Consider the following 16,836-nt stretch of genomic DNA (forward strand, 5'->3'; position numbering starts at 1 on the left):
GTCAAAGCCACATCGCTGTTTTGACTCCTCGCAGCACCCGTAGTTGGTTGAACGCTCGTTTGTTTTGGCTGAGTGTTGCTTACGGGCATTTGCTATCAGGTCGAAAACCTGCTTTAAGGTTTGTTAACTACTCACAATTGTCATGTTAATTGTAGTATCACAACCTTGTGGCATTTAAAGTATTTGTCGGTGTTTCAGTAGGGATGAGAGTGCATGACAGTAAAAGGTAGTAAAAGGGTCCGGCTAACGGCTACCGTTGGGCTAACCAGTAACGCTAACTCAGCTAAGCCAAGTTACATCGCTAAATACAAGTTATAGGCTGAATTGTGCAAATCCCATATTTAGTGAGTGGGAAATATTTTACCGCAGGCGTCACATTTCATTAACGTTCCGTGTGGTCTTTGTAAGTAGTTATTGTATAATAGGGATGGCTAAGCTAGCTATTTAGCCAGTCATAACAAGGAGAACTAGCCGGGGCCGGGTTGATGCTGCAGTGTTTTCCAGTGAAACTATGGTGTAATAAGCGGAATAAAATATGTAATATGGAGCAGGTTTATAGTATGAATGCGTTTATAATAAGCCAATATAGATTGGAGGCATATATCTTAAACGGATAGATAACGCAGTGCTAAGCTAACCGGTGAGAACAGTAGGGTGGGGCTCTTTATTAGCTAGCTGACAATGACTGGTTAGAATGACTGCGGTTTAAGCTGAGTGACGTTTAATAGAGAAACTGTCTAATTTCTCTCCAAACATTTGAAGATTCCCTTCAAACACATTTTAAGATGTATGTAAAATACTCTACGATATAGTTTTTCCACAAAAAAGATGAATTATCTTTGAAATCCTTGAAATGACACGTACTCCTTCTCTCTCATTAAACATCCAGAATCTAAAAATAAACAAATATATTTAATCTCAAAAGTTTGAATGCTGGACACAAGATGTCTCCTACTTCACTGTGAAGTCCATCCTCGGTGTATGTACACTGGAGGCTTCATGTCTCTACATCACACTTGTGTAACGTGAATATTGATTGGACCAGGATTGGCTTCAAAAGTATTTGTGATGTCACAAATCATGCTTGGAGGTCCACCCCTTTAACTCAGATTTTCACTGAGCACAGAGAAACTTTCAGCAGATGAATGTGAAAACAGCCTTCTAGTTTCAAACTCTGCACATATGTCATTCTGTACAATGAAGCTCAAATATTCCTCTGTGGGAACAAGAAGCAAAACACATTTTTGAGTGGAGGGGGACTTTAAGATATCCAACTCACGCAGCAGCAGGGATGACAGAAAACACTGTGACACACTAAGGTTATTACAATTGTGTGATCTGCTAAGTGGAGTAGCTTGCTGTCTCCAGTACAGTAAAAGGTGGTGCTGAAGCTAAGAGCATCAGCTGTCAGGAGATACTAGGGTTTCTTTTTAAAGCACTGTTGCCTTTATTCATCAGTACACAGTATAGTCTGACAGGAAAAATGTTGATACTTTCTTGGAAACTAGAGATTTATTTGTCCAAAAGTACATCATTTTCCAATGTACTCTTGACAGAACATGAGGGAAAAACAAAAAATATGTTGTTTTTTTTTGTGTACAGCTGTGGCATCATGTCTGACAAAAGCGAGCTGAAAGCAGAGCTTGAAAGGAAGAAGCAACGTTTGGCACAAATCAGAGAGGAGAAGAAAAGGAAGGAGGAGGAGCGCAAGAAGAAAGAGGTATGTTTAATATTTTGGAAATGTTATCATGTCATGTAAATGTTTTTCACTGATATTGAATGCAAAAATGAATATGGTAAGTAAACACCTTCAAAACTATTAATGGCTCAGTGTGAACATGGCAAAATCATTTTCAATTCAAATGCAAATTGCCTCTGTATGCTTAATTCTTCTCCAGAAATCGACAAGATCTCACTGACAGCCAGCATTTGTATCTGAGTCAAATTTAGTTCACAACAATTTAAATAAAACTGGAAAACTGAAGGTTATTTTGACACACATGCACAACATGTTCTGAGGACTTTTACAGAGATTTAAGATTCTTCTGAGACAAGTGATGTACCGGTCCTTAAAACAGCAGCATTGTTTTTACACAGAAAGTCATCTGTAACTTGTTTGTATTTATTAAACTCTTGTGAATGAGATGCAATGCACATACATTTTTTAAAAACTTTTTATTTATGCCATACAAGTCAAATATTCCATCACTTGGTACATTAATATCTCCACATTCTCTTATTATCTTTACATATAAACTTCATGGAATATCATGAAGACATCATGTAAAAGAAAAACAACCACGGTATAACTCAAGAAAAAAACTTAATTAACATTATGATGGTAAAAAAAGAAGAAGAAAGACAGTGGAAAATTGCAATTTTCTATATTCTAGCTCTTTTTTGACATAGATAATATCCATGGACCATATATCCATGAAAATATCAATTTTCAGCTGTATTTTTATTTGTTTTAGCTGTGACCTTGTCCACAATAAACACCTCATTAACCTTTTTTGTCATTGTTTTAAGTTTGGGAGTTGTGGCTGGAGCTATAGGGTTGTAATCTTTTTTTTTTTTAGCTATTAAAAGTAATAAATACATTTTCTTTTTCACCATTTGATTTCCCAACGGTATGCCTAAGATAAATAGCTTTGGGTCAAAGTTTAATTTTGTATGCAAAATTGTTCTATTTCCTTTTTAATATCCTCCCATATACCCCTGCAGTTTGGACAGGCCCATCACATATGTGGCAAATGAAATATTAAAGTTAATATTTAATCACATAATTAGCTGTGTGATGTATATGAAATCGAAAAATCTCTCTTAATGATCCAGGTAATGTGCAGATTGAGATTTTAAACCTGTTATTTGACACTCTGTATCATAGTTCTGTCATCAAGTACTTCAGATTTGTGCAGTTTATATAAATATGCGTGTGTGTGTGTGTGTGTGTCGAGTAGAAAATACATTGTACATCGATGATCTAAGACATCAAAATAAAGTTAGCAAAGGAAAATGTTTTTCTAGTGTAGTTTTTTGCCAGTTGATTGAGAGTAAGTAGAGTTTATGAAAACACTGAACTTGGCCGTTACATCATACAATCAAAGCAAAACAACAAAACAATGCAACTAAAATGAGTCCATGTGTATTATCATGTATCATCTGACTGAATTTTCATAACAATAATAGGCAGCATACAGTTTCTTTTGAAGATAAGAAAATAAGCTCTGATAGCCTTGTCTTGACATCTCAAACTACTGTGTGTGCAGACATCAGCAGGAATAATGTACGGTAAATGAAAGCTTCATACACACCTGCACCCTGTGATTTGGTCTGAAAATGGTTGAGACAATCTACATCTCCACCACAGGCTGAAGGACAAATGATACTTGTCACTCAAACGATGGACATGTATGCAAAGCTGTCCTTTTAGTATACATGCATTAAATTAAATACTGCTTTTGGGTGTCCTCTTTTTTCATAAATCAATGTTCTGTGTACTCAAGGTGTTACTGATGCTGAAAAAACACACCTTTAGCAAGCTGTTACAGTCATTTAAACTATTTTATCAGGCACTTTAAGTTGGATTCTTATTCACTGTTGTTAACTTTGGACAGCTTCACTGGCAGTGGGTTGACTGAAATACAATAATCTGCAGTACTGACCATGAGCAATTTTCACATGTACTTCTCATCATTGGAAAGTAATGATGTAAACATAGAAAAACTGAGGATTATCAACTGTGGTATGTTCACTGAATGCATCCTACCCTGAAAAATGTATTAGTGGATAAAAACATGGTACAGCTGTGAACAAGTTTAAGTCCTCTACACTGTATTTCTCAAAGATCAAAGCAATGTAATGTGGATATTTAGAGATTGCATGAATATATGACATATTTTGTTTCAATGACCAAACAGGCGGACAATTTGAAAGATGCAGCACTTCACCAGGACGACTCTGACCTGGAGAAAAAGAGACGTGAAGCTGATGCCTTGCTACAGAGTATGGGCATAGCCCCAGAGGTTCCTGTTGGTATGTTTTATATGACCTGTTGTGGGATTGTTCATGCTTAGCTGTTGTGATTTCCGCCTTTAAATATAACCGTAGGAAAAACATGTCTTCAAGAAGCCTGTTTTCATGTATCCTCTAATACACCTGTTTAAAAACAAAAACAGTCACAGTAGCTCATTTGCCAGTATATGTCACACACTTTGCTGTCATGATATTTGGACAGTCATATTTTTCCTTGTGATGGCTTCTACAGTATATGTATAAAGAGGGCAATAACTTAAATTACCAAATTAATGCTTAAACACAGCAGTTTAATCTCATAATCATTCTCATTCTAATAATTCTATTATTATAAATTCAAATCCAATATGCTGAACTACAGATCTAAAACATGTAGTCAGCGTAATCCCCTAGCAGCTCATTTCAAGTTGGTTGGCCATAATATTATACTTTAATATACTTTGAGATATCTGGGCTTTGAAAAAGTTGCAAAACTGCCTAGAAGGGGCAGGAAACTCATTGGATCTACTCCCTCAACACCTTGTCCCCTCATGTTTTAAATGGATATACCTACCTGCCCTTCTTGTAGACATACGATGAAGATGATTATGATGTCACTGGTCATTTTGCCATATTTGTATCCCTCGTTTCCTTCCTGTAGGTATTTTCCTCTGGAAGCCCTGTAGTTGGTTAAAATGTTGCTAAGAAAATTAAAGAGAGCTTTGATTTAGTGTGCAGGTACTTCTTGTATTGCAGTTTAATTGATTTTTGTATCCATCACTTATTCCACTGAGGCTTTGTGGATGTGCACATGACTACTCTGACATGTTGCAGTTTATACTACAGTTTTTTTCTCCTAAGCAACAGAGAAAAACACAGTTAATAGTTTTAAAGAATAAAAGTTTCAATTTATAGATAAAAGTAGATTTCACAATAAATACCTATACTGTACTAGTGGAAGAACTGATAAAAGAAACAAATATTTGTAAAATAATACTAGTATCTGCTGTACTTGTGTTGGTTTCCACCCAGAGCTGGATTTTTAGAGCACTGTCACTTTTTGAACAGCAGGTGGCAGAAGAGATCCATAAAAGACTCTGTAGAAGTCTCAAAAAACCTTGAACCGGAAATGAGAGAAAAAAAATCATTTTCGTGTGTTTATCTCATAGTCTTTCTGTTCTGCAAGGTATTGCATTTTTTTCAAACATTCATTTAATTAAAATACCACAAAATAAAAAACACAAAGTCAATTTAGGCAGGCTGAGCTTACCACAGCTTCTGATTTGTATGTTTAGCTTGCTTTGCTACCAGTTTCAAGCTGTACACACATTACAACATGCTTACTGATATTTTAGGTGGCAGGAAAACTACCTCCCAAGATTTGACAACATTTGATTGAACAAAGCTGCCACTGCGGCACCGATGCATTTGTACTCATTCTTGTGAACCGCTTAGCATCTTTACATTGTAACAGATTATTATTGTCTGTCTCATTATGTAGTCCCTCCTCCCATGTCTCCGACTGCCAAATCGGCGGGCACGCCAAGTGAGGCAGGGAGCCAGGACTCTGATGGAGCCGTGGGACCCAGGTACACACACACACACACACACACACACACACACACACACACACACACACACACACACAGTCTTCAGAAAATGTTTGAATCACAAAGATCTTTTTCTCCCTTCAGTATATTACAATTGTAGAAACAAAGTCAAGGTCCATTTTTGTAAGAAATAAGTATTTCTCTACCTAAGCCAAAAAAACGCTTTATTCGTATCTATATCTGTTTTTTTAAAGCTCTTTTGTGCTTTTTGCTGTAACAGTTGTGCTTATGCCAGCAAGAAAATGTTCCACTGTCCTTGTAATTGTTTTTGCTTTGTGAGCTTTGTAGCATTCAAAACTCTAGCTGATTATATTAAGAGCAACTGAGCTAAAACCTTTACAAAGTCTCATACCATTACAGTGAATGATGATGAGTTTGTGCCAACAGAGTGCATGTTTATTTAATTTGTGTGCCGTTGAATTAAGGCGATCCTAAATTAACAATAAAACAGCAGGCTGCTGTGATGCCTGGGGGACTTTTTAACCCCTAATTAGAGCCCCTTCCCTGGGCTGAAATTTAAGCTCCCCCAGTGTCCCATCAGGCCCAGGGAGCTGTTCCCCCTACGTGTTGACTCATTTCCCTCACCAGCATGGCCATTTCCTACACACATGGAGGTCATGTTTTCTCCCTGAGGGTTCTCTCTCTCCCTCCCTCTCCGTCTACACAACACTCTGAGCCTTTGGTGTGACACAGTTCAGGCTGTATCAGCCCCGCAGGCTGCACATTACACCCTGTGTCATCCCTCTCAGAGGGTCTGTGTGTCCATGCATTTTAAGCAGATGAATTCTTACATCTCTGGGTTCGTGTAGGCAGACTCAAGCTTGATCTGAACACAAAAATATATCAAAAAATCCAGTTTTAGGTGTGTTTTAACATCCAGGTTTAACCGACCAAGGATCCAATCAGCATGTTGTGTGCCATAATGCTAACTTTATCTCCTCTCCTCATTTGTGCTTGCCTGTCTCTCTCACTAATGCTGCCTTGTTGCTGTGACACTAACCAGGACTCTGCACTGGGACTCTGACCCGTCCACACTTCAACTTCACTCTGATTCTGAGCTGGGGTACTGGACACTCTCTTCTCTCCTTTCCTGGTCATTTTCCCTTCTCTCAATCTATGGCATGATTACTTGTCTCAGTCATTACTCAGTTAATACAGTCCAGTAAGACAGTCAAGTCGTGCATGCACGATTGGTCAGAGAATATCTTTTAATTTGCACTGGTTGATAAACTAATCTGAAGTCCATCACATGAAACACTCATTTACTTACTTTGATCAGCACAAGATTCTTCCTGTAAGGAGGTGAGATTTTTTTACAAAATGAAATGATACAATAGTAGGAGTATTGTTGTATATTTTCTCTTGATAAAATCATAAATGTTATACAGTGATCTTGATCTTTGCAAAGTTTGAGTTGTTCTGTGCTTTTAGGCGGGGAACTCCAAAACTGGGAATGGCCAAAATCACTACAGTGGACTTCCCTCCACGTGAAACTGTGTCCTACACAAAAGAGACCCAGACACCTGTCATGACCCAGCAAAAAGAAGGTGATACTAACATACTGTTGTACAGGTTAACTTTGAAAAACCAGGACAACATATACTTAACTGTGTGCTTGAATACGTGGATTCATAGAGAGTTTTACAGAAATGTAATTGCCCATTAAAAGGTAGAGCTTCTTTGCTAACAAAAGCTTATTTTGCTACAAGAAAAGTGCACCACTTCCTGACAAATAGCCATAACACGGGTATTGTGCTCTGTATGAGCGTACAAGTGGGTACCGGAAGTGAACAACAAGTGGAGGACATTTGATTTTACCAAGCGCTGAGATGAAAGTGAAGGAAAAATGAGGCCCAGGAAATGTAAGAAGTCAGGGCACAGATTAAATTCAGACAAGACCTGCTCCTCTGAGCCCCACACGCAGCTCTACGACCAGCGATGCTTTGGTATAATTAACGAGCAGGATGAGAAAACCAGTGACAGGAAGAAGAAATGAGATTGGGAGGGAAGATATGAAGCGCTGCACATACGACTGTTTACTGCCTCTGAAGCATGTCGATATGTATGTAATTGCCGCTCTGAAGCTTTCATGTGGTTGGCCAAAGAGAATATTTGGGCTAACGTCCACATGTTGAACACATGTTCTATAAAATATGCAATATTTGTAAGTGTGCCGCTTGTTTGTGGTTGATTTATGTAATGACAGATGGAGAATAATATGCTTCACTGAAATCCTGATTAGTATTTTACTTTTTTTTTCTTTTTCTTTTTTCTTTTTTTTTTTTTACAAAGACATATCAGAACTAGCCACAGATCCTAAAATACTTCAACCACTGGAATGGGTCTGTCTTTTTAGCTGTTTGCTCGATTTATTTGCATCAGCTAACACATCTTTTTAAATACGCCTGAAAGTCTGGTTAGGATTTTAAACAGTATACAGATTGTTGGTTGTCGTTCGATCAGGTGATGTGTAGAAAATTCTGAGGTGGCATGCAGAGTAAGTAAGATAAAAAAAAATTGTGTGATTTTGTGGAAACAGTCTTAGCAGAACTAGTGAAGGATGAAGAGCATCCCTCTGCTCCTCGTCTCCCTTTTACTCTGGACTCTACTGGGTATTGTAAAACTGTGTTAAACAACGATGGTTTCTGCCAGCTGTTCAACACGAGGCCCCCTTCCCCTCTCTGCCACTATGTAATCATTTCATCAACTCCCTCGCTTCCCTGTCTTCTCCCTTCACCGAACAGGCACATAACAAAACACACTCAGTGACATTGTGCATTTTCACACCATCACTTCTGGCACTCGATGAGACGGCATCCCCTTCCCAGCTTGCTCCCCTCGGCGCATTTTTGATGTGTGGGGTGGCGTCAGGCCTGTTCTCTGATTGAGCGATTTATCATGTTGTCAAAAGGAGGCAACGGCGCGGCACTCTCAAGGTCAGCGGGCGGCGGCATCAGAGGGAGCGGCTCCCGTGCCCTGGCTGCCACAAAACGAGGGTTCCCACAGTGTCTGCGAGACACCTCAGAGAAAGAAGTAAAAGATTTAAGATTTTTTTTTTTTTTAACATCACCCGCTCTATTGACCCAAAGAAAACCCCCTCAACAGTTAATGAGAATCTTCATTTTATGTGATTTTGTGTTTCTTGACAGTATCACCTCATTTCTAAAACACAAGATGAGCTGCACGGTCAACGTTAGCCACGTGTGTCCTGAAATCATCTGTGTCCTTTCTGTGTCTACAAATTTTTAAAATTTATTTTTAAATCAGTGCTATTCCATCTGTAGGTTCAGTAAATACATTGATTAAAGCCCGGAGATCGTTGAATATCTGTGCCGCCGCTACAGTGCTCCCACTAGTAGGTAATATGCAGCATCAGCATGCACTCCTCAACAAGAGGCTGTAATTATGGAGTAAGATATTGTTGGAGGTTGGGGGTGGGGGGTTTGGGGGATGTGGAGTGGTTGGTCTGGTGCAGTTTTTAAAAAGGCTTGTCAGGAATATGAAATATGTAGAGCAGTTTAGTAAATCTAATATTTAATTGAATGTGATTGTTTTAATCACTCTGAATTCAGAGGCAGGTCAAAACTTTTAATCACAAAAGCCCTTAATGGCCTTCTTGTTTGAAGTGCCACTTGTAATTGTGGTCAGCTTGTATGCACTTGATGATCAGTACTGTTAAATATCTATTGTGTCCCTCTGTCATACAGTAGCTTATCATATTTGAACAAAAAATTTTGTATATTCTCCTTTTTTCATTAGTGTACGGTTGTATGATTTCAGTATTGGCACCTTTATAATTCGGTCCATGTTTTAAGTCTCATTTAACAGATTATGAGTTTTCATGTTATGTGTGACAGACAATTTTTTGAAGGAGGCGAGTATTGGTTTAGAACCTCTGCTTTCTGTTGGCCTTTTTGTGATCTTTAGACTTCATTGTCATCAGAGACAAGTGTAACCACTGGTGGAAAAAACTCATGTTTCACACATGACAAAGTCTTAAACAGTGACTGCTGATGTGTTTTTATTTACCTTGCAGCAATTCTAAAAGTGTTGTACTTCACACAAATGTTTAGCAATATGATACAAGCACAAATGTCGACATTGCACTTGGATAAAAGTCAATCACAGTTTTTAAAATGCATTTTAGAAACTGGTGCTAGAAGTACTCTATTTCAGGAAACAATAAATGATAGTGCACGTGTGTGGGTTTGTGTATCGGTGGAGTTTTGTCTCCTGCCGTTTCATTATCGGCCTTTATACAGGAGAGAAAGAGGTCTGTAGTTTGTGCAAAGTGATTTGCACGTGGTGAAGTCAGACCCTGGTGCTGTTTGGGCATATAGAAAGGGAGAGACATCTGCAGCAGAGAGCAAAGGTCATTTAGTTTTACACTTGCACATCACTGGCCTCATGCCGTGTTTGCATTAATATATTGTCTATTGAATAAGACCTGTGATTAGTCCCCACTCCCCCCCTCCTGTCCGGCTCTCCCCCAAAAAAGCTTTTATTTCTTAAGTGGTACAAAAGCCATAATTGGGCTTGCTTTGAGAGGAGGTGTTAGTGGATGGGACATCGATGATCCGGGTGAATTCTGTTAAATGCAAACCCCACCCCCCACCTCTTCTTCCACCACCCACCCTCCCTATGTGCCCATGCTCTACTTCCCCCCTACACATCCCCAGCGGGGTCACCAGGATCACTAGCTTTTCTCCAAATGGCCATTTTGGCTGGCAGGTGCATTATACCCTTTATTTTCAGATTGTCTATCCGCTCCTAATGCCTGGCAGGTTGATTGCTCTGGCTGCCTCACCAGGGAAAGGGCTGATGAGCACGGCCGGGACTAGCTGAAAGACAGTGATTACTGTTTTCCTTTAAGCCTGATTGAGGCCCTTGAAAGGAAAGATTTTAACCTTCTCCTGTTGGTTGCAGAGTATGGCCGTACATTGAAATGGCTTGTGTCATCAACCCAGTTCTGTAAACTCATCAGTGCACCCAATACCCTTCTTCCCCAAACCTCCATCTGAGAAAAGGGGATAAATCACTTTATGGACAAAGTGACAGATGACATTATCATTTAGATTATCTCAGTAGGAAGGAAATTCTGGCATGCAGCGCTGTCATCTTAGATTAACTATAAGGCTCATACCAAGATAAACGCCTGCATGAACCAGGCAAGTATTTCTCCTCTCCTCATGAATCTGTTTTGTCCTTCTTTTGCTATTATTTTTTTTTACATTGAAAGCATAGGCTATATACCGTCTCTAAGAGATGTGTTTTGAAAAAGCGCATTCATCTTCTTTGAGGTAGAACCGGTGTGCAGTTTGCCAGCTGGTCTGGCCTGTATTTTGTTGTACATTCTCTGAGGTTGAATAGGAGTTGCAGGACCTCCTGCTAGGACGGTAATTGCACAGGCTTGCCGTTCAGGGAGAAGCTTGTCTCGGAGCAGCCAGGCGGAAAACCTCTGTGCCATCCCCATGCCACCTCTGAAGAGCACAAGACAATCCCAGCATCACCATCTGCTTTTGCACCATGCCGTCATCTGGACGGACCAATGGGATGGGCCCGGGCAGCTGCTCCACACCCCTCTGCCCTGCTGCCCCGTGGCCTAGAAGGGGGCAACCTGCTACTGGGACACAGAGGAAACAGCTACACTGACAGCTAGACTCTCTGTTGAATGGCTGCAGTCTCATTAACAGTTGGGAAAGACGGGGGTCCCTATGACAACAAGACACCCGCTGTGCTGTGTCCCTTCAACACAAATGACAAACTTCCCGGCTTTAGAGGAGCAGGTTCTTTTTGAAAGGCAACATTGTGCTGACAAACCAAACAAATGCAAGGCATCAGTCTTTTGCTGTCCCCATAATCACTGGGTGGAGCTTTTATTGAAAGAAGAAAATAATTAAGTTGGAAGATGTTGTGCCAAAATGTATGAAACCTCTGTATAGAGGCCTCATCGTTTGTTCTGTGAAAGTTGTTGGTTTGAATTATATTCTGACAAATCCGATATCACAAAAAAATCATTTACAGTTTTTAATGTATAGAATTGTAATTCATAGGTGTGGTTTTTGTAACGTTGTTCATTGTGTTTAACATAGTTCACATTTTGATCCACAGAAGAAGAAGAAGAGGAAGAAATTTCTCCGCCTCAACCGGTAGTCGAGACTCAGACTGAGAAACCGGACCAAGCAGAGGAAGAGGAAGGTACTCCACTACTAGCGATGATGCATAATTGACATACTCTGCAGAAATTGAGCCACTTCAGTTCTTCTAGGGGTTTTACAATTACATATTATAATAGTTTTCTGCAGAGTACAAAGAGGTTTCTTTTTCTATATCACAAAGGCAGTGAGCAGTGAGGATCTTCACTATATTTCAGTGTGTGTGTGTGTGTGTGTGTGTTTCTCCATACAGCACCCCCCCACGAGCTGACAGAGGAGGAAAAACTCCAGATCCTGCACTCGGAGGAGTTTGTGAATTTCTTCGACCACAGCACTCGCATTATTGAGCGAGCTCTATCTGAGCATGTGGACGTCTTCTTTGACTACAGTGGCCGTGACCTGGAGGAGAAGGAGGGGTAATAAGTAGACAACAAGTGTTTTTTTTAAAGCTTGTAATTGGTCTGTTGAAGAAGTGCTTTTATTGATTTGTGGTGCTTTTGTTTTTCCCCAGTGAAATCCAGGCCGGTGCAAAGCTCTCTCTCAACAGGCAGTTTATGGATGAGCGCTGGTCCAAGCATCGTGTCGTCACCTGCCTGGACTGGTCCCCTCAGGTCACTTTTGTTTTCTGTTTCACAATTGAATCAACACATTTCTCAGAGCACCGTTCAGACATGGTTTGCAATTATCAAAATGTCAATGTTAAAACAGATGTGTGCAGAAGCATTGCTAATTGACTGTTGAAACAACTTAGCTTTGCACAGCTATAATGCTTTATGATTACATAGCTTGAGTTTGACAGCATTTACTTTTAGCTACAAGTCCCGCAGGAAAAGTAAGTTATGTCCCACACAAATTGTCACTTACTCAGAGGCCGTAATGATTTGTTTCCTCTGGTGTCTAAGGTCATTTCATGCATGATTCTGCAATGACTTTTGACAGTGATTGAACACCAGCTCTTTGTTCGCAGGATTTACTTGCTCAGAGCGAAATCCATACCCTTGTGATTTAAGATTGTGTATTCACAAACTGTAAATTACAGATCAAGTATTAGAAGCAGCAGAGGTTAATGGTTTGTTTACATCTGGATAGTGTTTCTATAGTCTCTGCCTGTGTTTTAAACACTCATTGAGGACTTCAGTTTTAAAAGAGCCTTGTTTCAGTCTACTACTGTGTTCCTCTAATTGCTTTAAGCTTTTAGCTTTGGGTTAAAATTATGAAAGGAAATAAAAACGTTAATTTACCAAAGTTCTTAGGGGGTAGGGCAACTTTGACACACGTAACTAGGGTTACTCATTCTTTAAGCCTCTCAGCAGCACCACACAAGGCAGGACAGGCATGCTCATATGGAGCCAAGCCTGGGGGGGCATGTCTGCCTCCCCTCAAACATTCATTTGGGCTGATTTTTCTGTCACCAGTATCCTGAACTCCTGGTTGCCTCATACAACAACAACGAGGACGCTCCTCACGAGCCAGACGGCGTGGCCTTAGTGTGGAACATGAAGTACAAGAAGACAACACCGGAGTACGTCTTCCACTGTCAGGTACCCAAAGCAAATCCTCTCAGCTCTTTAATCTTCACCTCCTTCGTTGTCACTCTCCCTCCCCTCATCCTAACGAGTGGCTTCTTCCATGACAAGCGTGGAACCCCGCCAACCAACCCCTGTTTGCTCACCCTCTCTCCTCCTCCTCCTCCTCCTCCTTCTTCTACCCCCACACCCCTCACCCTCTTGCCTCTATCCATGTTGTGAGTTCACCGTGCTGGCATCCACCTCCACCACATCTATCCACAAACACATGTTTGTGAGACGCCGGAGAAGACCTGTGGCGCAGGAGTTGAATGGAATCCGAGCACTGCAGCAGGATTAAGTGTGTGGGGCAGGGGTGGTTATCATATGCATCTAAACAAGGGCCCTGTGTTCTGACAAGCAAGCAGGGAGAGCAGCAGAGCTCCTCTGCTCTGCCCAGCTTTATTATACTGCCTTCCCCGAGGCTCCTAGAGCAAGACAAGTTGAGTAGAACCACATGTTGTTGCCTCCAGAGCGGATGTCGATGCCGGCGTATTGCTCAGATGAATAAAACTGAACAGAAGTGTGAACGCAATTTGCACTGTGCCTTAAAGTTGGCTGGAAATGAGATTTCTCTCATCCATATGTTGCAATTCTGTCAAAGAAAAGTCCATTTAGAAAAAATATGAAGGTAAGATTGTGAAAGGTTAAGCAGTGAATGCGTGTGGACCTCCTAAACACATAATAATAAAAATCATGCGTAAAGTCATAATCTAAAAATAAATAATAATCCTGTTGGCCAGCCTTGGGGTTTGTTTTGTCTGTACTGAGGCTTGAGTGAAGAAAGATGTGTAGGGTTGTGTTTCAAGAATGAGGGAACACGCACAACAAGAGTTGTATAACTTTGAGATGAAGCAGGAAAAAAGCTGTTGCAAGTTGTTGTTTTCTGTGTACAAATTATTGGCAGCTTTGAAGATTTCAAGTGTTGCTGATATAAAACTTACCACCATTTAGCCAGACATTTGATACAGTTTTGCCTGGAGGTCACTTCCTTCTGTGGAAGATTTGTTGTTTTGACTGTAAAGTCTATAACAGTTTTTATTGTTCTGAATGGAAAACCAATTTCAGAGAAGATACATAAGTAATATACTTTCATGTAATTTCAAAAGACCTAAAACTAAAAACTTAAAGATGCTCATGCAGGACATAGGCCTGGATGTGTTCTTCCTTCATTCTTGTTTGATTGGATGTGACATTCTGCTACATGGCAATCGGCCTATTGCCGGGCTTTCTCATAGCTAATGTGCACATTTTCATCAATTTCTCCACTTTTTCTTCTCTCTCAACAGTCTGCTGTTATGTCTGCTGCATTCGCCAAGTTCCACCCGAACGTTGTGGTGGGGGGCACGTACTCAGGGCAGATTGTGCTGTGGGACAACAGGAGCAACAAGAGGACCCCAGTGCAGAGGACTCCGCTGTCAGCAGCAGCACACACGGTACAGTAAACACCTGACACAGTGAGTTTGTACTTTATTTTAATACAGCAGAAGATGAAAAAAGAAATCCTTGTTGTCTTTGCAGCACCCAGTGTACTGTGTGAATGTTGTCGGCACCCAGAATGCCAACAACCTGATCAGCATCTCCACCGATGGCAAGATGTGCTCCTGGAGCCTGGACATGCTCTCTCAGCCACAGGTAATACATACAGTAAATGTGTGTGGGATTTTTCCCCCTATAGGTGATCAGTGGAATATTTTTAAATTACATGCATGATTTAGGATTAAAGACTTATAAAATGTGAATTTTATGTCAAAAATACACCTTCTTTAAAGTGTTGAGCTTAGCTTTTACATTTTGTGTTCTTTCTGTCTCTTCAGTTTTCACATTCCACACACTTCCTTTCATGCTAAATGTCAAACATTTTGGCCGAACTCCTTCCTTTTAGCATTCCAGTTTGGTATTTCCCCCGGCTTTACCCTTATTTGTTCTACAACTCATTTTTCACTTTCAAGGAAATTAACTTTGCTAGCTATGTCATTTCATCTGTGCTGCCAAGACCTCAATGTCAAACTTCAGCTTTTTATAAAGTGCTAGTTGGATTTAGATTATTCATTAATAAACTGTCAAGTGATTTTTATAGGTTGTGTTTGGCAGTGTGTGTGTTAACAGAAAGCCTGAGCAGGGAGCTTGTTATGGATGTTGTTCCATGTTCCCTCCCCTCCGCAGGACAGCATGGAGCTGGTGTTCAAGCAGTCCAAAGCTGTAGCTGTCACCTCCATGTCCTTCCCTCTCGGAGATGTCAACAATTTCGTGGTGGGCAGCGAGGACGGCTCTGTCTACATGTCGTGTCGTCATGGAAGGTGCATACATAACCAACCACGTGTCCCTCCGGGACCCCGCCAGGAAACTGAGGCAACTTGTTAGGCCCACCTAGAACTGTGTGTCAAATAAATATAGCCCACTCACTTCCCAGTGCAACACAAATCCAACACTTGATCTCCTGCCGTTTGTGGTTTCACTCCTGCCCAGTCATCCTGTTTTTCTTTTCCGCTTGTCAGTTGTGTTTGTAAAGGTCGTTCAACATAAACAGGGCACACATGCAGGGGAAACAAATCATTTTTTCCCAGTCCTTTTTTTTTCTCTTTTGGGTACGTTCCTCTGGGTGAGAGAGTTTGTTTACAGTCGGTTGTCCCAGTGAGGATTAAAACTGCAGTTCATCCCACAATGTTCTCATTTAACAGACCGGGGCTCCGCTCATGGCGGATGGTCTTCTGTCAGGGCAGCGTAGAAATGTGGCTTAAATCAGAGCTTCCAGTGAGTAACATGTTCGCCCGAGACGAAATGTCCTGCACTGTGCCCAGAGACCGCAGAGAGGGGGTAGCTGCTAGGTTTTGCATAGCAGAATCACCTCTGTAATTGGGAGAATAATTTTCCACCTCATTTACAATGGTATGATACTCTCATCACAGTTAATAATGCATAAGCATCACTCATGCTGAGTATTTACCTCTCTACGTTAATTATTAGAGCCTCAGTTGGGTAACAGCTCTGCAACATGTGGTTGAGGGGTTGCAGACACTTTTGCCACCCTGATGGTAATCACATGATATAAGTAAATGATTAATATGAATACGTCCATCTGCACCCGATGCTTTCTTTCATGCTTAATTTAATGGCTAAATGATTTAGAAACAGGAATATTAACTGTTAACCCTTTGGGATTCCACTCAGTCCATAACTAATGTTTGTTCCCTTCATGCAACGTATGGAAATGTATATTCAAACGTCATCATTACTAAACATCGTCATCCCTTTCTTCTGTGTGCTCCACAGCAAAGCGGGTATCAGTGAGATGTTTGAGGGCCACCATGGGCCCATCACAGGGATCAACTGCCACACAGCTGCAGGGCCCCTGGACTTCTCCCACCTGTTTGTTACCTCCTCTTTCGACTGGACTGTCAAGCTGTGGAGCACCAAGGTATGAGGAAGTTCTGGGACATGTTTAAGATTTGAGAAAAGGTCCAAGAGAACCTTGGTATTACTTTATTTCAT

The 16,836-nt window shown here is 40.7% G+C and overlaps 1 protein-coding gene across 3 annotated transcripts in view; it reads left to right on the plus strand.

Moving 5' to 3' along the window:
- Nucleotides 1-16,836, plus strand: part of dync1i2a (dynein, cytoplasmic 1, intermediate chain 2a) — a 20,229-nt gene continuing 3,393 nt past the window's right edge. Inside the window, exons 1-14 of one of the 3 annotated variants that reach the window (XM_067603552.1) lie at nucleotides 1-118; nucleotides 1,603-1,720; nucleotides 3,921-4,035; nucleotides 5,516-5,603; nucleotides 6,628-6,717; nucleotides 7,056-7,171; nucleotides 11,736-11,822; nucleotides 12,033-12,195; nucleotides 12,291-12,390; nucleotides 13,195-13,320; nucleotides 14,634-14,780; nucleotides 14,866-14,979; nucleotides 15,511-15,644; nucleotides 16,618-16,762. In XM_067603552.1, the coding sequence (XP_067459653.1) occupies nucleotides 1,613-1,720; nucleotides 3,921-4,035; nucleotides 5,516-5,603; nucleotides 6,628-6,717; nucleotides 7,056-7,171; nucleotides 11,736-11,822; nucleotides 12,033-12,195; nucleotides 12,291-12,390; nucleotides 13,195-13,320; nucleotides 14,634-14,780; nucleotides 14,866-14,979; nucleotides 15,511-15,644; nucleotides 16,618-16,762 (1,533 nt within the window). In that variant the 5' untranslated portion in view covers nucleotides 1-118; nucleotides 1,603-1,612. The remainder of the gene's footprint in view (nucleotides 119-1,602; nucleotides 1,721-3,920; nucleotides 4,036-5,515; nucleotides 5,604-6,627; nucleotides 6,718-7,055; nucleotides 7,172-11,735; nucleotides 11,823-12,032; nucleotides 12,196-12,290; nucleotides 12,391-13,194; nucleotides 13,321-14,633; nucleotides 14,781-14,865; nucleotides 14,980-15,510; nucleotides 15,645-16,617; nucleotides 16,763-16,836) is intronic. The other 2 variants (XM_067603553.1, XM_067603554.1) reach the window with 2 other exon arrangements.

Source organism: Thunnus thynnus, chromosome 11 (genome assembly GCF_963924715.1).
Source record: "Thunnus thynnus chromosome 11, fThuThy2.1, whole genome shotgun sequence".
NCBI classification, from domain to species: domain Eukaryota; kingdom Metazoa; phylum Chordata; class Actinopteri; order Scombriformes; family Scombridae; genus Thunnus; species Thunnus thynnus.